The 20,393-nt window shown below is 52.9% G+C and overlaps 2 protein-coding genes and 1 long non-coding RNA gene across 4 annotated transcripts; 2 read left to right on the forward strand and 1 right to left on the reverse strand.

Moving 5' to 3' along the window:
* Nucleotides 1-199: 199 nt before the first annotated feature.
* LOC116455559 (basic proline-rich protein-like) lies at nt 200-7,447 on the reverse strand. Its single transcript, XM_032133527.1, is given in 20 exon segments — nt 200-550; nt 820-927; nt 1,443-1,582; nt 1,585-1,600; nt 1,749-1,955; nt 2,137-2,253; nt 2,511-2,615; nt 2,702-2,776; nt 2,778-2,842; nt 2,934-3,034; nt 3,036-3,074; nt 3,252-3,283; nt 3,285-3,329; nt 3,477-3,638; nt 4,747-4,845; nt 5,096-5,176; nt 5,573-5,668; nt 6,439-6,554; nt 7,210-7,273; nt 7,439-7,447. Coding segments are annotated over 20 exon segments (2,028 nt in total).
* A 306-nt stretch (nt 7,448-7,753) lies between these two features.
* Nucleotides 7,754-13,318, forward strand: LOC116455209. The gene is made up of 2 exons (XR_004244340.1): nt 7,754-8,084; nt 12,971-13,318. It is a non-coding gene; the product is annotated as an uncharacterized LOC116455209 (long non-coding RNA).
* A 4,676-nt stretch (nt 13,319-17,994) lies between these two features.
* TOMM6 (translocase of outer mitochondrial membrane 6) lies at nt 17,995-19,772 on the forward strand. Of its 2 annotated transcripts, none has more exons than XR_004244339.1 (3): nt 17,995-18,181; nt 18,858-18,961; nt 19,521-19,772. XR_004244339.1 is itself a non-coding variant. In XM_032132746.1 (3 exons), the coding sequence occupies exons 1-2, from the start codon at nt 18,021-18,023 to the stop codon at nt 18,954-18,956; spliced, it is 258 nt and encodes an 85-aa protein (XP_031988637.1). In that variant the 5' UTR covers nt 18,006-18,020; the 3' UTR covers nt 18,957-18,961; nt 19,521-19,772. The 2 variants fall into 2 exon arrangements, 1 of the variants encoding a protein (XP_031988637.1); XM_032132746.1 differs by having other exon boundaries at nt 18,006-18,183; nt 18,862-18,961.
* The last annotated feature ends 621 nt before the right edge of the window (nt 19,773-20,393 follow it).

Genomic DNA, 20,393 nt, shown 5'->3' on the forward strand with positions numbered 1-20,393 from the left:
GGGGTCACCGCGGGACCCCCCCTCAGCAGCCCCAGGAGAGCGGGAACAGAGCAAGGGCTGCAAAAAGAACACGGTTTATTTCTAGATTTAAACCCAAAAACACTCGCTGGGGTTTGGGGACACATCCCCAAGAATCAGGAATGGAGGAGAGGGACTGCTGCCCTCCCTGCCATCACCCTCCAGTAAAACCAGTAGAACTTCAGCTGCCAAACAGATCCTGCTCGCCCTCCTTCTCCAGGAGGGTGTGGGCTGCCAATGTGCCCATCCCACCTTGTCCCGCAGGCTCAGCACCCTCCCGAGCACCCCAAAGCGCTGTCACAGCCCCCATCGCCCCCCACCCAGCTGGCAGGAGGGGGTGGCTGCCATCAGAGGCTGGCGGTTGGCCGAGGTCGTAGCTGTCGATGAAATCCTCCAGCTCCTGCAGGTGGTGGATGCGGCGCTGGCGGAGGTTGGCCCTGAGCGCCAGCCCCAGCGCCGCCTCCATCGAGGGCTCCTTCTGCAGCAGCATCGTGGCCACCACGGCGATGGTCAGGCTGAACTGCTGGTACGACTGCAGGGGAGGGGCACGGGGTCAGCACCCCAAAAGCAGCACCAAACAACCCCTGGTTTTAGTCCACAGAGCCCCCAAAGAGCACCTGAGCCCCTGCAAACCCCTTACTGCCCACAGCACCTTCCCCTGCAACCATCAGTGCCCCCCAAAATGCCAAATTCACACCCCCCACCACCCACCATCGCTCCCACAGGTCCTCAGGTGAGTCCCCCCACCCTGCAGCCAGTCCCAGACACCCAGGTGCTCATCCAGGGCCTGCCAGGACTCACCAGCTCGATCTCTGCCTTCCTGGCGAGGACGGCGGTGGAGCGGAAATCGATGCCGGCTGGGAATGGTGTGGGGAGCGTGGAGCACAGCTGGTGCCGGCCAGACACAGCCTGGGAGGTGGAAAAGGCGAGGAAGGGTCAAAGGGGAAAGGGACTGAGCCAAACTGGGGCTGTCAGTGCTGGTCACTAGCCCAGGACTGGCCACTCCGTGGAAGGAGCCACGGGTTTGTCACCCCTCCCTCAGGTGCCAAAGCTGCCCCCACTCCCCCTCTGCCCCAATTTCTCAGCCCAGCATTTCTCTCCCTCGTTAGGCAGTAATTAAGCTGCTCTGGAGGGCTCTCCTCGGCTTCCTCAGAGCTCCAGTCCCAGGGTCGTTCACACTCCAGCGCGCTCCCAAGCCTCTGGTTACTTCCCTGGCTTCTTTCCCAGCCGTCTCCCGTTTATCGGCATCTCCGGCTCAGCCGGCAGCGGGGCCGACACGGGCTCTGCCTCCAGACAAAGCTGCCCTTTAACCCCAGCCCCGGATCCTGCAGGGATCCCCCTCTGGCTACAGCAGTGTCCCAAGCCCAGGACACCGGCCCCGCGTGGGGACCCCGAGGTGCTTGGGGGGCACCCGGACCCCGTACCGGCTTTGCCTCGCCGCACCCAGGCGGGTCCTGGGGCCCTGGGGAGGTCTCTGGTGTGGTGCAGGCAGCAGGAGAAGCCCGGCTGGGCTGTGCCTCGGGTTCTGCTGCAGCTCCTGGAGGGACCTGAGGGTTTTCAGGTGCTGAAGGCTCTGCAGAGGCTGTTGGGGGAGAGAGTGGCTGGGGGAGGAGGGCGGTGGCTGGGCAGGGATAGCGCTGCCAGCACGGCCCCACCGGCAGCAGTGGCCTCGAGGGGCTCTCACACAGGGTGGGGACACGGCGTGGAGCTGCCCCACACCCCAAACTCACCCCACCCTGGGCAGCTGCTGCCTCGGCTTCCCCAGCTCCGGCCGGCTGCTGTTCCCAGCAATGTGGGCTGAGCTCAGCCTCTGCCTCTCCAGAGGAGCTGGATTCCAGGAGTTCTCTCTTGGCAGGGTCCGGAGGGGCTGCTGGGCTCTGGGGATGTGACCCATCCCCAGCGCCAGCCTTGGGGACAGCTGGAGTGCACGGCTCTACCTGGGGAAACGCTACCGAGTCCACAGAGGGGACAAAGGGTCTGGGAAGGGGGCTGTGCCTCCCTCCAGGCTCTGCTTTAGGGTGGGAATGGAAAACATCCATAGGGGAAGCTGTGTGCAGCTGGCGGGAGCATTTGGGGAGCCTGGAGCTGACCCCGTGCCACTCCCCAGTGATCCCATACCTCAAGGTGCTCCTGGATCCCGGCAGAGCTCTCCCCCGGAGGGGCTGGATCTGCTCCCAAAGCACAGGGATCCTGATGCTGGCTGCCCACAGGGGTCTGCCCGGCTTCCAGCTCAACCTGGGGACAGGCAATGGCATGAGGACACATCTGTCCCGGGAGAAGAGATGGGCATGGGACGGACAGGGCGCTAAAACCCAAAGGAAATCACGGAGAAGAGCCTGGAAAAATCCCATGCCTGGCAAAGAGACAGCGAGGTGGAGAGGGAGAGGGCTGGAGGAGAGAGAGCAGGGAGATGTTACAGCGGCCAAAGAGACCCCTGAGCCGGGCAGCTCCAGGGGTGGGAGCATTCCTGGCAGCAGGAGGGGATCTCCTACCGGGGTCACAGCACCGGCATCGGCAGCTGGGCTCTCTGGAGGGCTCCCAGCCGGACTGGGGGGCTCCAGGACATTCCCAGGAGGCAGACCTTCCACGGGCACATCCTGCAGGAAACCACGACACCGTGCGAGGCTCAGGGTGAGCACACTCCTGGCGTGGGATGGGGAGGGGACGGGTAAAACCCCACAACCTGTGTCTGTTCCGGCCTCTCCGCAGCACCTCGGAGGGGTAAAAGGGGCTGGGGAGGATCTGGGGGCTGCAGCTCCCTTCCCGGCCGCCGGCTTGCTCCTCTTGGAGAGGGCAGGAGAGGCCTTGGAGTGCGGCTTGTACTCTGCAGGGTGAGAAACAGCGGGACAGACTCCTCACCCTGCCCCAGGAGAGGCTGCAGAGCACCGGGGAGAGGCCACGGGGTCAGCACAGACCTCGGGGGGGCCGGGGACACCACACCCGGGGAACCAGGGTCAGCTGCCGGTGGTGGCTCCTGCGGGGGCGGCGGGCCGCGTCTCCCACCCCGGCGGGGGCAGCTCCAGGCGGGGCGGTGTCCCCGGAAAGCTCCTCGGATCCTGCAGGAGCACAGCCCCAGGGTGGGGGGGTTTAGGCTGGGAGGGGTCTCTGTGCAATCCCAGCCGAGGTGGGGACAGCTTTCACCGCGTCACCCGTGGCTGTGCCCAGCCCTGGTGGCCCCGAGTGCCACCCCACAGGCACACAGACCCCCCGAGCCCCCCGAGCCCGGCACCCACCGTGGAGGGCTGGCGGGGGGCCAGGGTGGGGGGCTGCTCCTCCTCGGGGAATTCAGGCCAGGGCTCTGGGGGCAGCTCCTGCGGGGAAGGGGGTGGGTTTAGGCAGGGAATGGGACAGGGGGAGCTGTGGCTGCACAGCACAGAGGGTCCCCACACGCTGTCCTTGTCCATTTTACCCACTCGGTCCTGTGGCTGCCACCACCCCCCAGCCCATCTCCCCCTCACCGGGTGCCAGCCCTCTCCAAAGCCGTCCTCAGGTCCTTGGAAGTCTCTGTCATCCCAAGGGGGTGGCGGGGGACAGTCGTGGGGTGCCCACCCCGTGTCCTCCTCCTCGTTCCAAGGGCTGTCACCAGGGCCAGGGATGGGTCCCGGGGCCCTGCGATGAGGCTGCAATGGGAACAGCCACTGGTAAGGACAAAATCCACTGGGATGTTGTGGTTTTCTTGCTGTTCCCCCTCCCCACTGCGACCCTCAGCTCTTTCTGCCTCTCCTGCTCTGGGGGAGCCCCTGCTTTGGGCTGCCCTGGCTGGGCAGGTGAGTCCCTCCTTGCTGCAGGATGCAGTTCGGGTGAAACAGCTCAGATTTCACCTAACGGTGAAAATTGGCAGCAGTGGAGGGGGGATGAGGCTGCCAGCGGTGCTGGAGAACACTGAGAGCAGCCTGACTCAAATATCCCAAAACGAAACCCCAGAGGGATGTGAAACCCTGAGAGCAGCTGGCACCGGCAGGGATGTGGGGGGCAGATGTTTCCTGGGAGGAACCAGAGGGCAGCAATCACTGATTTAAGCACAAATGGCTCCCAAAATGCCCAACATCCCTCAGTCCACGCTATAAAAGCTCAATCCCACTTCAGAACAGCGGGATTCCAGCACGGCCCTCCTAGGAGCGAGCGTGGATTCCTTTCTGGAGCCCTTCAAGGCCACTCCTCGAGGCCGAGCCGAAGAGTTTTGTGTGGGTCTGGGTGAGTAGCACCAACCTCCACTTCACAATTGCTAATTTAACTTTGAAACTATCGGTTTAATTAACAGCGCCCTGGCTATTAATCAGGTAACTGACTGAGGTCCTTTAGGCACCATCCATCGAAATAAATTATTTATTTTACCGATGTAATACATTTGTTTTGCCATTCTTAATCCTGGGGGGCGAAGCTGTGGAATCCTTTAGACACAAACTGCTGGCCAGCTCCACAGCTGGATCCAGATGTGTCCAGACTCCTCTCGGGAGTTTCGGGAGCCTGGGGGTCCACAACTGGATCCAGATGTGTCCAGACTCCTCTCGGGAGTTTTGGGAGCCTGGGGGTCCACAACTGGATCCAGACACATCCAGCCTCTTTTTGAGGAAGGAGTTTAGAGAGCCAAGGGGTCCCTTCCCTTGGCAGCTCCCCGGGAAGGTCTCCCTGACAAACTCGGAAGCTCCCGCAGCGCCTGTGACACATCCCTGTGACACATCCCTGTGACACATCCCTGTGACATCTCCCCCCAGCCCTGTCCCTTACCGGGCACCGCCAGCGCTGGTGCTCCCAGGGTGGCTCATCCCAGGCGTCCTCAGGGCCAGGAGGGGGGCACGGCCCTGGCCCATCCCACCACGGGCCGGGCTGTGGAGAGATCAGAGCCATGAGCCCCCCGCTCCACCCTCGCCTCAGCGAGGCAGGAGCCCACCCAGCCACCCTCCTCTCTCCTCTGAAGGCCCAGATGATTCCTGATTCCTCCCCAAACTGCAGCGATGTTCTCCTGGCTCCCCAGCATCCCCAGGGATGGAGCAGCGAGCGTCCACCCTGGCCCCAGGAACGCTCCTGCGCTCCCACCCTGCCCCGGCAGCCCCAGCAGAGCCCCAAGCGCACGTACCTCCCTGGGGAAGCCCCTCCTGCAGCCCGGCGGGGGGAACATCCTGCCCGAGGGCCGTCCTGGCTGCCGGCCCGGGATCCGCTGGAGGGGAGAGGCTGGGTCAGCACGTCCCACAGGACGTCACTGCCGGCCTGGGGACGCTGCCTGCCAGGTGCCACCCGTGGTGCTGCCAGCCCCCGCGCCCGGAGCGCTGCGACACCTCCAGAGCCACCGGCATCAACCACCAGCGAGGGACACGCCGAGCTGGGGGACACACGGACCCGCTCCTGTGTCCCGGGGGTGACAACGGGACTGGCAGTGCCTCGGCACCCCCTGGGCCTGCCCGAGGCTCCGCTTGTCCCTGCCACGTGTCACCGCCAGCCCCGCGGGTCACCCCGTGATGTCCCCAGAGAACCCCGGTGCCGGGGCACGGGGGCTTGGATGAGCCCCCTTGACAGCCTGAAATCCCCACTTTTGTCCCTAAATTGCACACTTTACCTGGGGTGTCAGCCTCAGGTCCTGCAAAGCAGCGCTGGAGCACGGAGGGGGGTGCGACGGAGAGCCCTGCAACCTCTGCACCCCAATCCTGCAGCCCTTTGAAAACAGAGAAATAAACAGAAAGGGTTTTGGTGCCGCCAGCTTTGCTGTGACACAATCGGGCAGGTTTGTGCGAAGGGGAACTTTTAGAGGTAAATGATAAATGCTGACAGTGTAAGTTAAAGTGAATTGTGTAAAAAGAGAACAGTAAGACCAGACCCAGCTGAGACCAGTTTTGTACGACCACAGGGAATCGAAAACCCCAAAACAGAAGGACTCTGAGAACACAGAGGAATTACGAGACCACAAGAAGGTTGTGAAAGCGGCCGAGACCCGCAAAACAGATCTGCGCACGCCCGCAAGGAAGAGGTAAAAAGTTGAACCCCGAGGAAGACTGCGAGCCTTCATCTGACCACCAAAGACGACCACCAGAGGACACTGCGCAGGAGCCGGCGGACGGAAACCAAGGCGGATCTATGTAAATAATCCCCCCGAAATCATTTTCATATCCCCTCCCCTTTGGCGAAGCCATAATACACACACGGAACGCGCTGCTGCAAGAACAAATGTATAAAAAGCGACCTGGTATCCTCAGCCGGCGCGAGTTAACTGCGGTCACAGAGCCAGCGCTGTAACAAAGCTCTGCTCCGCCGACTTTGTGCCCAGGTAAATTTTATTACGTGAGCTCGTTTCGCACAATCGCCAGCCCCGCGGGTCAACCCCGTGATGTCCCCAGAGGATCCCGGTGTCGGGGCACGGGGGCTTGGATGAGACCCCCCGCCCGCCAGCCTGAAATCCCCACTTTTGTCCCTAAATTGCGGCTTTACCTGGGGTGTCAGCCTCAGGTCCTGCAAAGCAGCGCTGGAGCACGGAGGGGGGTGCGATGGAGAGCCCCTGCACCCCTGAATCCCAATCCTGCACCTCTGCACCCAATCCTGCACCCCAAACCTGTAACTTTGCAACTGCGCCCCAATCCTACACCCCTGCACCCCAATCCTTCATCCCTGAATCCAAATCCTTCCCTTCACCCCAATCCTTCATCCCTGAATCCAAATCCTTCCCTTCACCCCAATCCTGCACCCCAATCCTTCCCTGCACCCCAATCCTGCCGCCCCGCAGCCAGATCTCATTCCATACCAGTCTCCGGCGGGAGCCGATCCCCTCCTGAGGAGCTCACCCGGAGCTCTCCCGGAACTCTCCCGTCCCTCCCCCCCGGGACTTTTCCTTCCTCTTCCCATCCCTCTCCCGGCACCGATTCCGCTCCTGAAAACAACGGGAGCGCACAGACCCCGGGACGTTCCGCTTCCCTGATCCCCCGGGGACAGCCGGATTCCTCCGGGAATCTCGGATCCACGAACTGCACCCCATCAGCGCCCTCTGAAAGGGGGGACCCTGCACCCCCAGGGCACGAACGCCCCAGCTCCTGCCAGCATCCACATGGATCAACCACATGGTCCCCGGGATGCTCCCAAACTTGTGCCGGGATATTTGGGGGAGCAGGATCCTCATTCCCGGGGCTGGAGCGGGGTGGAGGGGGGGACAGAGAAGGGTGAGAGGGTTTGGAAAGCCCTGGCAGGACAGGGCTCCATCGCACCCACCTTTGCCGGCGCTGGACGCAGCGGAGACGGGCGGGGGCCGAGGAGCTCCCGGAGCTGCCGGTGGCTGTCACCTCCCAGCGTGCGGCTCAGAGGGTCTCCCAAACCCGCTGCCCGCCCAATTCCTCACCTCCCGTGTTAAAAGCTGCAAATGTTTATTAAACTATGGAGGTAGATGAGTTCTCCTCTGTGGTTGAAGGAGGATACGCTTGCAGAATTACGCCAATATAACCGGAACCATATGAATTGCCAAAGATGTGTCTTTGCAGCTTGTAAAATATGTATTGCCAAATAAGTACTGCTTTCGCTTATAAGTTATGTAAGTAAAGAGATATTATACCAAATATGGAAGAGAAAGATGAAGGTCATGAAAGGATACAAGAGGAAGACTCCCTACTTCCTCCCAAAGCCCACCCGGAGGCAGAAAAGACCCCTAGCAACTAAAAACATGCACAGAACTAACCACTAGTGAGAAACGGAAGGACGACAGAAAGACACGAATACGGAAGTACGAAAATACAAAAACTCTGCCCACAACTAGAAGCGTGTGGCAGTTGGTGGAGCGGAGACTCCCCTGTCACCCAGCGCTGCTTTTGCTCACATTCTACTTGCTTAATTATTAATAAATTCCATCTAAGAAAATTAAAGTGTGTTATTACTTGATTACAAAACTTATAACAATTGGTGCCATGACTCGGATGGGAAGATAGCGATCTACCGTCCCTCAGGGAGGCGCCCCGAGGTATTCCTCGGCCCAGGGACTGGTGGTGCGCTTACCCCCATGCCACGAACCTAAATTCTAGAATGATGAGCAATGAGAACCGGTCAAATCCCATAAAGTTTAGTGCACTAAAGTCCGGACGAAGACGCAGGGACGCGTGAGTATTGAGATACCGTCGGGCGGGATTGGATTCCTGAGATATAACGACTGAGAGGTTCGAAATATTGAACCAAGCGAGTGCGGACCCTTTAGCTACGTTTCCCGACTCCCGCGAGGGACCGGGCTAGGAATAAGGGGAGCGAGTGTGTGTGTGTGTGCAGATATCTCAGAAGATGGGGGCGAAGGGCAGCAAGCCTTCGGTCCCCATGGGGAGGGCCCCAGTGGTACCCCAAAACACTCCCCTAGCATTTATGTTAATAATTGGAAATACCTTCCCAGTTCACCGGGAAACAAAGCCAGAATGATAGAATTTTGTACTAAAATATGGGGAGGAAAGAAAATACAAAAGAACGTGATCTGGCCAGTTTTTGGGTCAGATGAGGATTGGGTGCGACAACAACTGAACCTGTGGGTAAACATAAAAGTCCACCTAACCCAGAAGAAAGTGCATATGCTGCAATGTGGCTAGAAAAACCCCAGGTAGCTTTATTTCCTTAAACAGAGAAAGAAAGAAAGGAAAGAAGGAGAACAGGAAGATGAACTATTATTGAATCCACCCCCATACGTGCCCTGCCCCCGGCACCAGCAGTTGGCACCACCACCGCCAATTCCCCATGTGCCAATTAATGCAGAACGAGGGTCCCCCATTCCAGTCAGGAGGAGAACTAGAAATCAACGAGAACAAGCTCAGATGTACCCCCTAAGAGAGGTACCCATGGGAGGACCCCAACCCGGGATCGGATATGTTTCTGTCCCTTTAAATTCAGGACCTGCGAGAATTCAAGAGAACTGAAATGGGAGTTTATTAGATGACCCATTAGGAGTAGCTGAAAGGTTAGATCAATTCTTGGACCCAGTCTCTATACCTGGGGGGAGATGAACTCAATATTAAGCCAGTGTTTACATCAGAAGAAAAAGAAATGATCAGGCGGGCTGGCATGAGAATATGGGATGCTCGCCATGCCCAAGGACCACAGGCAGACACTAAATGGCCATTACAAAATCCCAACTGGGATAACCAGAATGCCAAACATAGGGTCCACATGGGGGATTTAAGAACTATAGTGATTCAGGGAATCAGAGAAGCTGTACCTCGTGGCCAGAACATTAGTAAAGCTTTCAATGAGAGACAACGAAAAGACGAAAGCCCCACTGAGTGGTTAGAGAGATTGAGAAAAGCCTACAGTTATACTCCGGAGCGGATCCAACAAGCCTTTAGGACAAGCTGTCTTAAAAACTCACTTTGTAGCGAAGTCCTGGGACGATATTAGGAGAAAACTTGAAAAGCTGGAAGATTGGCAGGATAGAGGCTTAGAAGAACTATTGAGAGAAGCCCAGAAAGTGTACGTGCGGAGAGAGGAAGAGAGCAGTAAACGACAGATAAGAATGATGGTAGCAGCGGTTAGGGAAGATAGAAAAGGACGACCAGATGGATCCCGGGAGGCGAATGTAGTAGAAAAGAAGGAACAAGGAAACTGCTTTTATTGTGGAAAGAGAGGACATATAAAAAAGAACTGCAGAGAACGAATCAGAGACGAGGGAATATTAAAGGCTGAATAGGATAGTCAGGGGCTCTATATATTAGGGGACCGGAGTCATCAGGAGCCCTTGATAAAATTAAGAATAGGTCCCAACGCCAGGAGTTCACCTTTCTAGTAGACACAGGGGCAGAGCGATCCACAATTAGACAATTACCGGAGGGATGCACCCTTTCACATGAAAAAGTTCAAGTTATAGGGGCAAAAGGAGAACCATTTAAAGTAAACAATTAAAAACGTCATATTCGAGTCTGAAAATAAATATGGAATAGGTGAACTCCTACTAGTCCCAGAAGCGGACTACAATTTATTGGACGGGACTTGATCATTGAGTTACAATTAGAAATCAAAGTTGAAAACGAAAAATTAGCTATCAGAGCATATCCCCTCACAGACAGACAGAAAAGATATTAATCCCAACATATGGTACTCTCCAGACACAATAGGCAAGCTAAATATCCCACCAATTAAGATACGAATAACGGATCCCCAGATACCGGTGAGAATAAAACAATATCCTATTTCTTTGGAGGGACGGAAAGGACTAAAGCCAGAAATTGATAGATTATTAAAACAGGAATCCTAGAACCTTGTATGTCTTCCTTTAATACTCCCATCTTGCCTGTAAAGAAACTAATGGAAAATATCGACTAGTTCATGATTTAAGAGAAATAAATAAACGAACAGTACCCGATTTCCCGTGGTAGCTAACCCATATACATTATTAAGCCGGTTAGGACCACACAAGACGTGGTATAGTGTAATAGATTGAAAGATGCATTCTGGGCATGCCCACTAGCAGAAGAGTGTAGGATTATTTTGCCTTTGAATGGGAAGACCCAGAAACGGGACGCAAACAACAGCTAAGGTGGACAGTACTTCCCCAAGGATTTACCGAATCACCGAACCTATTCGGGCAAGCCCTAGAAGAACTATTAACTGAGTACCAAGTACAATCAGGGAACGTACTTTTGCAATACGTAGACGATCTGTTGATAGCAGGAAGTGAGAAGGAAAAGTTAGGATAGAAAGTATTAAACTACTAAACTTTCTAGCACTAAAAGGATTACGGGTTTCTGAAGAGAAATTACAATTTGTAGAAGAAAAAGTCAAGTATTTAGGACATTATTTATTTGAAGGGCAGAAAATAATTGATCTAGAACGCATTAAAGGAATACTAGAATTACCTATACCAAATACCAAAAGACAGATTAGACAAGCGCTAGGTCTATTTGGATACTGTAGACAATGGATAGAAAATTATAGCTCCAAGTTAAATTCTTATATGAACAACTAGCAAAAGACAAGCTGCCCAAATGGACCTCAAGATCAAGAAGATTTTGTTAAGTTAAAAAAGAATTAAGCCAAGCACCTGTCCTAAGTCTCCCAGATATAAAGAGACCCTTTCATTTATTTGTGAACACAAATGAAGGAACAGCGTTTGGAATATTAACTCAAGAATGGGCAGGACAGAAGAAACCAGTAGCTTATTTATCTAAATTACTAGACCCTGTAAGTAGGGGATGGCCAGTTTGTATCCAGATCATTGTGGCGGCTGCCTTGTTAGTAGAAGAAACAAACAAAATCACTTTTAATGGAGATATAATTCTCTACGCACCCCATAATATCAGAGGGGTATTACAGCAAAAGGCGGAGAAGTGGCTCACAGATAGTCGATTGCTCAAATACGAAGGAATATTAATTGAATCACCTAAACTATCACTTAAAACAACCGGAGCCATGAATCCAGCAGAATTTTTATATTCAGGAGAAAGTAGTGAAATAATACATGATTGCTTTCAGACTATAGAACACCAAAGCGAATAAGACCAGATTTAGAAGAAGAAGAACTTGAGGAAGGGGAGGTCTTGTTCATAGATGGATCCTCGAGAGTAGTAGAAGGAAGGCGTATTCGGGGTATGCTGTTGTGAAATTTGATAAAGGAGAGTTTAAATAGTGAATCTGGACCTTTGAGTGCAACCTGGTCCGCCCAAGCATGTGAATTATATGCTCTTTGGAAAGCTTTGAAATTACTGAAAGGAAAACAGGTTCAATATACAGACTCCAAGTACGCCTATGGATAGTGCACACCTTTGGGAAGATTTGGGAAGAACGAGGGTTTATAAACTCCCAAGGGAAGAAACTAATCCACCTAGAACTAATACGACGAGTTTTAAAATCATTAGAGGCCCTTCTAGAATAGCAGTAGTGCATATTAGAGGCCATCAGCGTGGTACCAGTTATCAAATTAGGAAACAATGTAGCAGATGAAGAAGCCAAGCGGGCGCAGGGAATCTTAGTATTCTTCTTACAATGAAGGAGATACCACAAAAAGACGAAAACCTTAGTTTTGACCAAAAAGAAAGAGAGAAATTGCGAGACATGGGAGCTAAAGAACAAAATAAGAAATATATGTTACCAGATGGTCGTGAAATATTGCCCAAAGGAATAGCTATAGATATCATTACGAAGATTCACCAAAAACACATTGGGGTACCCGCCTTAGTAGATCATTTTGAACAGTTATATGCCTGTATAGGGGTCTATAACATTGCGAAATCAGTAACTTGGTCTTGTGAGATTTGCCAGAGGGTAAACCGAAGTAGGAGTAAGCAGAAACAATCAGGAGGACGACCCCCAGCATATCGACCCTTCTCGCATATACAGGTCGATTTTACAGAACTACCAAAAACGGGGAGATATAAATACCTCCTTGTAATAATAGATCACTGACCCACTATGTTGAAGCTTTTCCTACCGGTAAGGCAACTGCCAATCAGGTAGCAAAAGTGCTGCTCGAGCAAATAATACCTCGATACGGGATAACTGAAGTAATTGACTCAGATCGCGGACCTCATTTCACATCTAAAATCATTAAAGAAATAGTGGACAACATAGGAATCAGATGGGATTACCATACACCATGGCATCCCCAGAGTTCAGGTAAGGTTGAGAGAATAAATGGAGAAATCAAAATAATTTTGACGAAACTAATGATAGAAACTAAATTATCTTGGATTAGATGCTTACCAATGGCATTATTAATTTTAAGAACTCGACCAAGAGCTGATTTGGAATTTCTGCCTATGAAATGGTGTATGGTATGCCTTATCGTATCGAAAAACCCCAGACTAACCTTTTAATTCGAGACCATGCTATAAGCGAATATGTTTCACAACTGGCAAAACCGAGAAGAATTGTGGAGACGAGGACTGTGGTACAAAGACCTCCACTAGACTTAAAAATTCACAAAATTGAACCTGGAGAATGGGTATTAATCCGGTGTGGAGGGAAGAGACTTTGAAACCCAAATGGGAGGGTCCTTATCTTGTTTTGCTGACCACAGAAACTGCCGTCAGAACAGCTGAACGCGGCTGGACACATGCAAGCAGAATCAAGGGACCAGTACCACCACCACAGTGGAAAATCACCAGCCCTCCGGAGAAAACAAGCTTGTATTAAGAAGAACGATAAGTACAAATACCAAATGATAGAAACTGTAATTGAACCATTTATCAAGTTGCCGTTTGCTGTGCAGTGTGTGATAGGATTTGTGATTGCTTTAGCATTATCAATAATTTTATACTTTTTATGGAAAATTGTTAAATGTGGAAAAGGAATCTGTGTATATGAATAATAGGGAACAAACCGAAATATGGAACCTACCAATAGATATTAGAAGGCTAAATCAAAAGACACGTTTAATATTTACACCTATAATTGAGAGACTGCCAAAAGAGATAACATCCCAAATTCCTCCACCCCCATACACCTTTATTAAGGTTCGAACATTAATCAATAGATTGAGACACTCACGCGACCAAGGGCCAGCATACGAGCCTTGTCCATTTTGCGATCGAAATCAGTGCGAAGCCTATATAACTTTTTATTGTGGAGGTTGCTCGCAAGTGATAAAGGTCCGCAGGGCGTCCCTTTATAATTGGTGGTATTATTGTGAACGGAGATTCAGGCGGCAAATAATATATCAAGAGAGAAGGGAGCGAATAGTAGAACATAAACTCTTTGAATCAGCTGAACAATTTCAATTAGCAATCCTGCATTGGGATTTGAGGTGTGGGTTGCAGCTCACCGCCCAACTAGAATCACATATCATAAAAAGTCAGTGCAAAGGATACAGGAAAGGGAAGAGATAAACCAGACCAGACCTTGAGTAATCGAAGGCACAAGTTCCCTTCCCTGAATAGGAAACCCCTGCTGCCGAGAAGATGAGACACCTCGTAGCTGGATGCAACCCGGTTGACGAGCGAGGCAGAGGAGGTAACCCGGGGAGGAAAAGTTGCCTAATGCTCAAGCGAGGAAAATATCACCAATGGCTCTTCCTCCTTTTCTCTGTCACCCTAAGTAAGCCTGTGAGGCTGGTTGAAGCTGGAAACCCACATGAACCTATGTTATGGAAACTTATTAATGTGGTAGATAGCAAAGTGATACAAACCCGAACAGGACCCGGACAATGGAACTTCACAGTTCATCTGTATTCACTAATAACCATCCCAGGGTCTCCTGAGACCATAAAGAGACAAACTCAATGTAAGCATTTTATGTTTGTCCGGCATCTAACCCAGGGAAATCATACTGCAATTACCCAGGGCACTTTTTCTGTGGATATTGGGGATGTGAAACCGTCGCTTCAGATTGGACACCATCCCCACAGGACAAAAACATAAAAATAGAATGGGGACCCCCCCGGATGTAAAAAGCCCAAACATGGGTATGATGGAACAGTACAGGGGTCCTGCGGGCCTTCCCACACTTGCTGGAGAATAGAAATATTCATACTAAACCCTGAAGCCAACATTGGCTCGTAGGGAAAATGTGGGGAATAAGATTCTGGGAACCAGGAGCAGATAGAGGAAGTATATTCAAAATAATTAAGGAAAGAATCCCGCACGACCCAGCTCCCATTGGGCCAAATAATGACATCAAGCAGCCTCCACAGTCTACACTCACAAATATAAGAAGCCCCAATACTGCTAATTTAACCAACAACAAATCCAACCAAGGACCCTAAAAATACCTCTGAGAGCTTTCAGGTAGGAAAACTGACTAGCCCCAAAAACGAAATGGAGATCCTTTTTGGAATTGATGCAGGCATCGTACCAGGCCTTAAACAAATCCAGACCAAACCTAACCGAAGATTGTTGGTTATGTTATAGCGTAAGCCACCCTATTATGAAGCTATAGGAAAAACTAATAAAGTCCAGTGGTCCAATGGAACAAACCCACGAGAGTGCTCTTGGAGTGAGCAGAAAAATTACACCCAAGGAATCACAATACAAAGTATAACTGGAAAAGGGAAATGCTTGGAGCAGTACCTGAACAATACAAATTTTTGTGTAATAGTACCATTACTAGACATAGAATCGAAACAAAGAAAAATGAATCTAACAAGTGGATAATACCCACTTCTGGGGCAAAGTGGGTTTGTTCAGACATAGGATTAACACCTTGTTTATCAATTAAAGTACTAAATGCATCACAACAATTCTGTGTGCAAGTTATGATAGTTCCACGATTAATGTACCATACTTCTGAAGAGATAATGAATCATTTTGAAGGGGACCTAAGCAGACAAAAGAGAGAACCCCTGACTGCAATAACATTAGCGACTTTATTAATCGCAGGAGGAGTGAGGGCGGGCACAGGTGTTGCTTCTATAGTCAAAAGTACTGAAATTCAAAAGTTACAAACAGCTGTAGACGAAGATCTGGGGCCAATAGAACAGTCCATTGAAAACCTAGCTACTTCAGTTAAATCACTTTCAGAAGTAGTATTACAAAATCGAAGGGGACTAGACTTATTATTCCTTAAAGAAGGAGGATTATGTGTTGCACTACAAGAAGAATGTTGCTCCTTCGCAGACCATACTGGAGTCGTAAAAGACTCTATGTCCGAACTCCGAAAACGATTAGACAACGGAAAAAAGATCGGGAAATGAGTAAATCATGGTACGAAGGATGGTTCAGTGCCACCCCTTGGTTAACGACTCTGTTGTCTGCCTTAGCGGGACCCCTGATAATAATTATTTTAGGACTTATGTTTGGACCATGCATTATCCGGTATGTGTTGCGGTTCATAAACGAAAGATTCAATATAACCAAATAGTTAATTTTAACAACTAATGCGAGATACCAAGCTGTGTCTGAAAAAGATGAAAATGAGTACTGCGAATGTGATTCCAAACAACCAATATACGATTGTTGCTGTGCAAAAATGGAATAAGATTTTGTGATTGTAATAATAGATGTGAGTGGTGTTGGAAGAAGATAAAGGAGGAGGAAACCGACATAGTTTAATAAACAATAAAGGTTCAAAAGAAAAAGGGGGGAGTTGTTAAAAGCTGCAAATGTTTATTAAACTATGGAGGTAGATGAGTTCTCCTCTGTGGTTGAAGGAGGATACACTTGCAGAATTACGCCATATAACCGGAACCATATGAATTGCCAAAGATGTGTCTTTGCAGCTTGTAAAATATGTACTGCCAAATAAGTACTGCTTCCGCTTATAAGTTATGTAAGTAAAGAGATATTATACCAAATATGGAAGAGAAAGATGAAGGTCATGAAAAGGATACAAGAGGAAGACTCCCTACTTCCTCCCAAAGCCCACCCGGAGGCAGAAAAGACCCCTAGCAACTAAAAATACATGCGCAGAACTAACCACTAGTGAGAAACGGAAGGACGACAGAAAGACACGAATACGGAAGTACGAAAATACAAAAACTCTGCCCACAACTAGAAGCGTGTGGCAGTTGGTGGAGCGGAGACTCCCCTGTCACCCAGCGCTGCTTTTGCTCACATTCTACTTGCTTAATTATTACTAAATTCCATCTAAGAAAATTAAAGTGTGTTATTACTTGATTACAAAACTTATAACATCCCGGGCCAGCCAGGCGCCTCCAGCCTCTCCTCCCCCCTATCCCCCTGCATTTCCCACTGGGAAGGGCGCTCCCGGGGCCGATGTGTTGGTTCAAGGCAGCGCCATCCCGCCCTGCCCTCGGTGGCTTTATCACCTTCCCCTGGCCCGGGAACATCCGCGGCAGCAGTTGGGGGTTTGGCTGGGACGCTCTGATAACGAACTGGTCTGAACTGGTCCGCCCGGCCATGCGAATTCCTGCATCCACATGGAGGTGAGGACAGTGCGTGACCTTGCAAGAACGTGGGAGGAGGAGATAAGGAAGAAAAAGGGAGGTTCCGGTTGAGCTCAGATCCCAAATGTCAGCGAAGGAGGCGGGAGAAAAGGGAGCCTCGGGGTGAACTCGCTGATCCCAAATGTCAACAACGGAAGGGGGTGAACGGGAAAACCCCAAGCCTGAAGTGAAGTAAAACCCTCCCAAAACCCTAACACGATGTGGTGCGCTGGCGGCTTCCCACGGCTGCTCCCGCCGGGCAGGTAACGCCCGGCTCTCCAGCTGGTCCCTTAATGAGAGTCCCTAATTGCCATAAATCAATTTGCTGGCTGGGTGGATCAATTAGCTCGCTGGCATGTGGGGAGGGAATCCGGCTGCAGCCCGGATGGAGGGACAGTGTGGCCGGATGTCCCCACGGATCCAGGTCTTACCCAAGCCTGGCTTGGCGTGTCCCCAAAGAAGAGGATAACCAGCTCCCACGGAGCAGGGAAATGGGAGTAACAGAAACACTGTGAATTCCAGAAATCCTGTGCAAGAATAAGTTCGTTTGATTGCAAAAGCTTTATATAATAAGAAGAATAAACCTCACTATAACCACAGTCCTCATCCCACACAGGATCCTTAAGGAATCCTTAAAGACCCCACGGCATGGTGGGACACGCGGAGCACCCCAGTGTGCAACTCCTGGGTTTGGGGCTCCACCGGGACCTCCGGGTACAGGCCCCGGTCCCGGTCCCGGTCCCAACCCCGTTCCTAGTCCAGGTCGAGGTTCCCATCCCGCTCCCGATTCGATCCAGGTCCAGGTTCCCATCCCGCTCCCGATCCGGTTCCGGTCCAGGTTCCCATCCCGCTCCCGATTCGATCCAGGCCCAGGTTCCCATCCCGGTTCCGATCCGATCCCGGTCCAGGTTCCCATCCCGGTCCCGGTTCCCATCCCGCTCGAGGTCCAGATCCAGGTCCAGGTTCCCATCCCGGTCCCGGTTCCCATTCCGATCCGATCCAGGTCCCGGTTCCCATCCCGGTCCAGGTTCCCATCCCGGTCTCGGTTCCCATCCCGGCCCAGATCCAGGTCCCGGTTCCCATCCCGGTCCCGGTTCCCATCCCGGCCCAGATCCAGGTCCCGGTTCCCATCCCGCTCCCGGTGCCCGCCCGCACGTGGCACGGCGCGCGCCGGCGACGACGTCACGCGTCGCATGTGACGTCACAGGTCGTCGCCTCCGTCATCGCGCGGCGCGGGCAGGCGGCAGTAATGGCGGCGGCGGCGGCGGCGGGAGGAGGAGCAGGAGGAGCAGCAGGAACAGGAGCAGCAGGAACAGGAACAGCGGGAGCCGTGGCGGCCCCGCCGCGGGGCATCCGCGCGTGGCTGCGGAGCGCGTTCCGCTTCGCCACCGACCGCAACGACTTCCGCAGGTCGGGACCGGGAACGGGGCCGAGATGACGGTCGGGATCGAGGCGGGCACTGGAATAGGGGTCGGAGTTGGGATCGGGATCGGGAGCCCGGTGTCTGTCCCCGGCCGGTGGCAGGAGCAGCGTGTCCGGCAGGAGCAGGGCAGGGGCTGTCCGTCAGTGCTGGGCGCTGTGAGGGGCCGCAATCCCCGTGTCCAGTTCTGGGCTCCGCACTTCAGGGGGGACACGGAGGGGCTGGAGGAGTCCAGGGAAGGGAGCGGAGCTGGGATGGGGCTGGAGAAATCCTGAGGGACCTGGGGGGGCTCAGCCTGGAGAAAAGGAGGCTCAGGAGGGGCCTTGTCATTCCACCAGCTCCCTGGCAGGAGGGGGCAGGCCGGGGGGGGATTTGGGATTTTATCGCAGGGAACAGGGACAGGAGGAGAGGGAACGGCCTCAGGCTGGGCCAGGGGAGGCTCAGGGTTGGAATTTCAGCAGGAATTTTCCTCATGGAAAGAGGCGGCCAGGCCTTGGCAGGGGCTGCCCAGGGAGGTTTGGAGTGCCCATCCCTGGAGGTGCCACCTGGATGTGGCACTGAGGGCTCTGGGCTGGGCACAAGGTGGGGATCAGGCACAGCTTGGACTCGGATGAACTTCCCCAAGGTCTTTCCAACCTCAATGATTTTGGGATTTTATGATTGCAGGAACCTTGCTGTGTGAACCTGGGGCTGTTCGCCGCCGGGGTCTGGGTCGCCCGGAACCTGACGGACATCGACCTGATGGCCCCACAGCCCGTCCCATAGCACCGGTCAGCATCCCTGGCGTGAGGGCACTGACGGGCTGGGAGGCTCCATGGGGGTGGGATTGTGGAATGTCCCAAGTTGGAAGGGACCCACAGGGATCAAATCCAACCCCTGGCCCTGCACAGACACCCCAAAATCCCCCCCTGGGCATCCCTGGCAGCGCTGTCCCAACACTCCTGGAGCTCTGGCAGCCTCGGGGCTGTGCCCATTCCCTGGGGAGCCTGGGCAGTGCCCAGCACCTCTGGGGAAGAACCTTTCCCATTATCCGACCTAAATCCCCTGGCACAGCTCCAGCCGTTCCCTGGGTGCTGTCCCCTGCTCACCAGAGTTCGGAGGGACTCCAAATTATGGAATATCCCCTCAGGAGGAGCTGCAGGCCCCCTGAGGCCTCGAGGCTGAACAAACCCCCCCAAACTCATCGTGACCCGCCCCAGGTGACACAAATCAGGGCTGAGCCCACCCCAGGGGGCCCCAAACCCCACAGAAACCCCTCTTTTACAGAGGGTTTTGAAGCTGCCCCGTGGCAGAACCACCTCCCCTGATGGTGTTGAATCCCTGTCCCAGGAAGGAGCCGGAGCTGCCGGGAGCAGAGCTCGCCCTCCCGCCAGGACCGGAGCCGTGGGGCTGCTCTGATCCCGCCTGTCCTGCCTGGAGCAGTGACAAGGACAGAAGGTGAATGCTGAGAGGGAGAATCGGTTTCCCACTTGTTCCTTCGGGAATTGTTTCCTCGAGGACGTGCACGGAATTTCCTCCTGTACCCCCCCGCCCCCAGATGTTTATTAAAGTTTATGGAATAACAACAGGACCCGCTGGGAATTCTGGTTTTTGTTGTTGGTTTTTTTTTTTTTTTTTTAATAAGAAACTTCAGCTTACAAAAACAAGGTGTAAAAAGAGTAAAGATTTACAAAAAAAATCATAAAAACATGATTTATATTTCACCACCCGAGAGCCAGAGGGACGAGCCCAGCCCCTGGGACCCATCAGCTGCTGCTGCCAGGGAAAATCCAGACTGGGATGAGCCCGGGGGAAACTCCAACCATGGAGTTTTCCTGGGAAATGTCTGTGTAAAGCTGGGATAGGTGAAGGAATGATGGCTGTGGTGGGAGGAGAAGCCTTTGGGTGTTGCATAGCATTGAGTGCCCCGGGCTGAGCTGTCACAGGGCAGAGCCCCAGCTGGGAGTTGTGGCTGTGATTTACTCACAGGTTACACCCCAGCTCCTCCAAGGTGCTGTGGAGGAGCAGGAGCAGCTCCCAGCCCCGAGCTCTGGCAGTGGGATTCAGAATGGCTTCACATTCTTTGGACATTTTCACAGGAGTTTGAGTTTGGGACATTCTCCTGAAGCAGCTGCCCCTCAGCTTTGGGGACAGAACTGCCGCTCGTGTGCCCCCCTCCCTCACAAAAAACCCTCACTCTACTCCCCATAAAAATCCTTAAAA

The sequence above is a fragment of the Corvus moneduloides genome, chromosome 24, assembly GCF_009650955.1.
Source record: "Corvus moneduloides isolate bCorMon1 chromosome 24, bCorMon1.pri, whole genome shotgun sequence".
NCBI classification, from domain to species: Eukaryota; Metazoa; Chordata; class Aves; order Passeriformes; family Corvidae; genus Corvus; species Corvus moneduloides.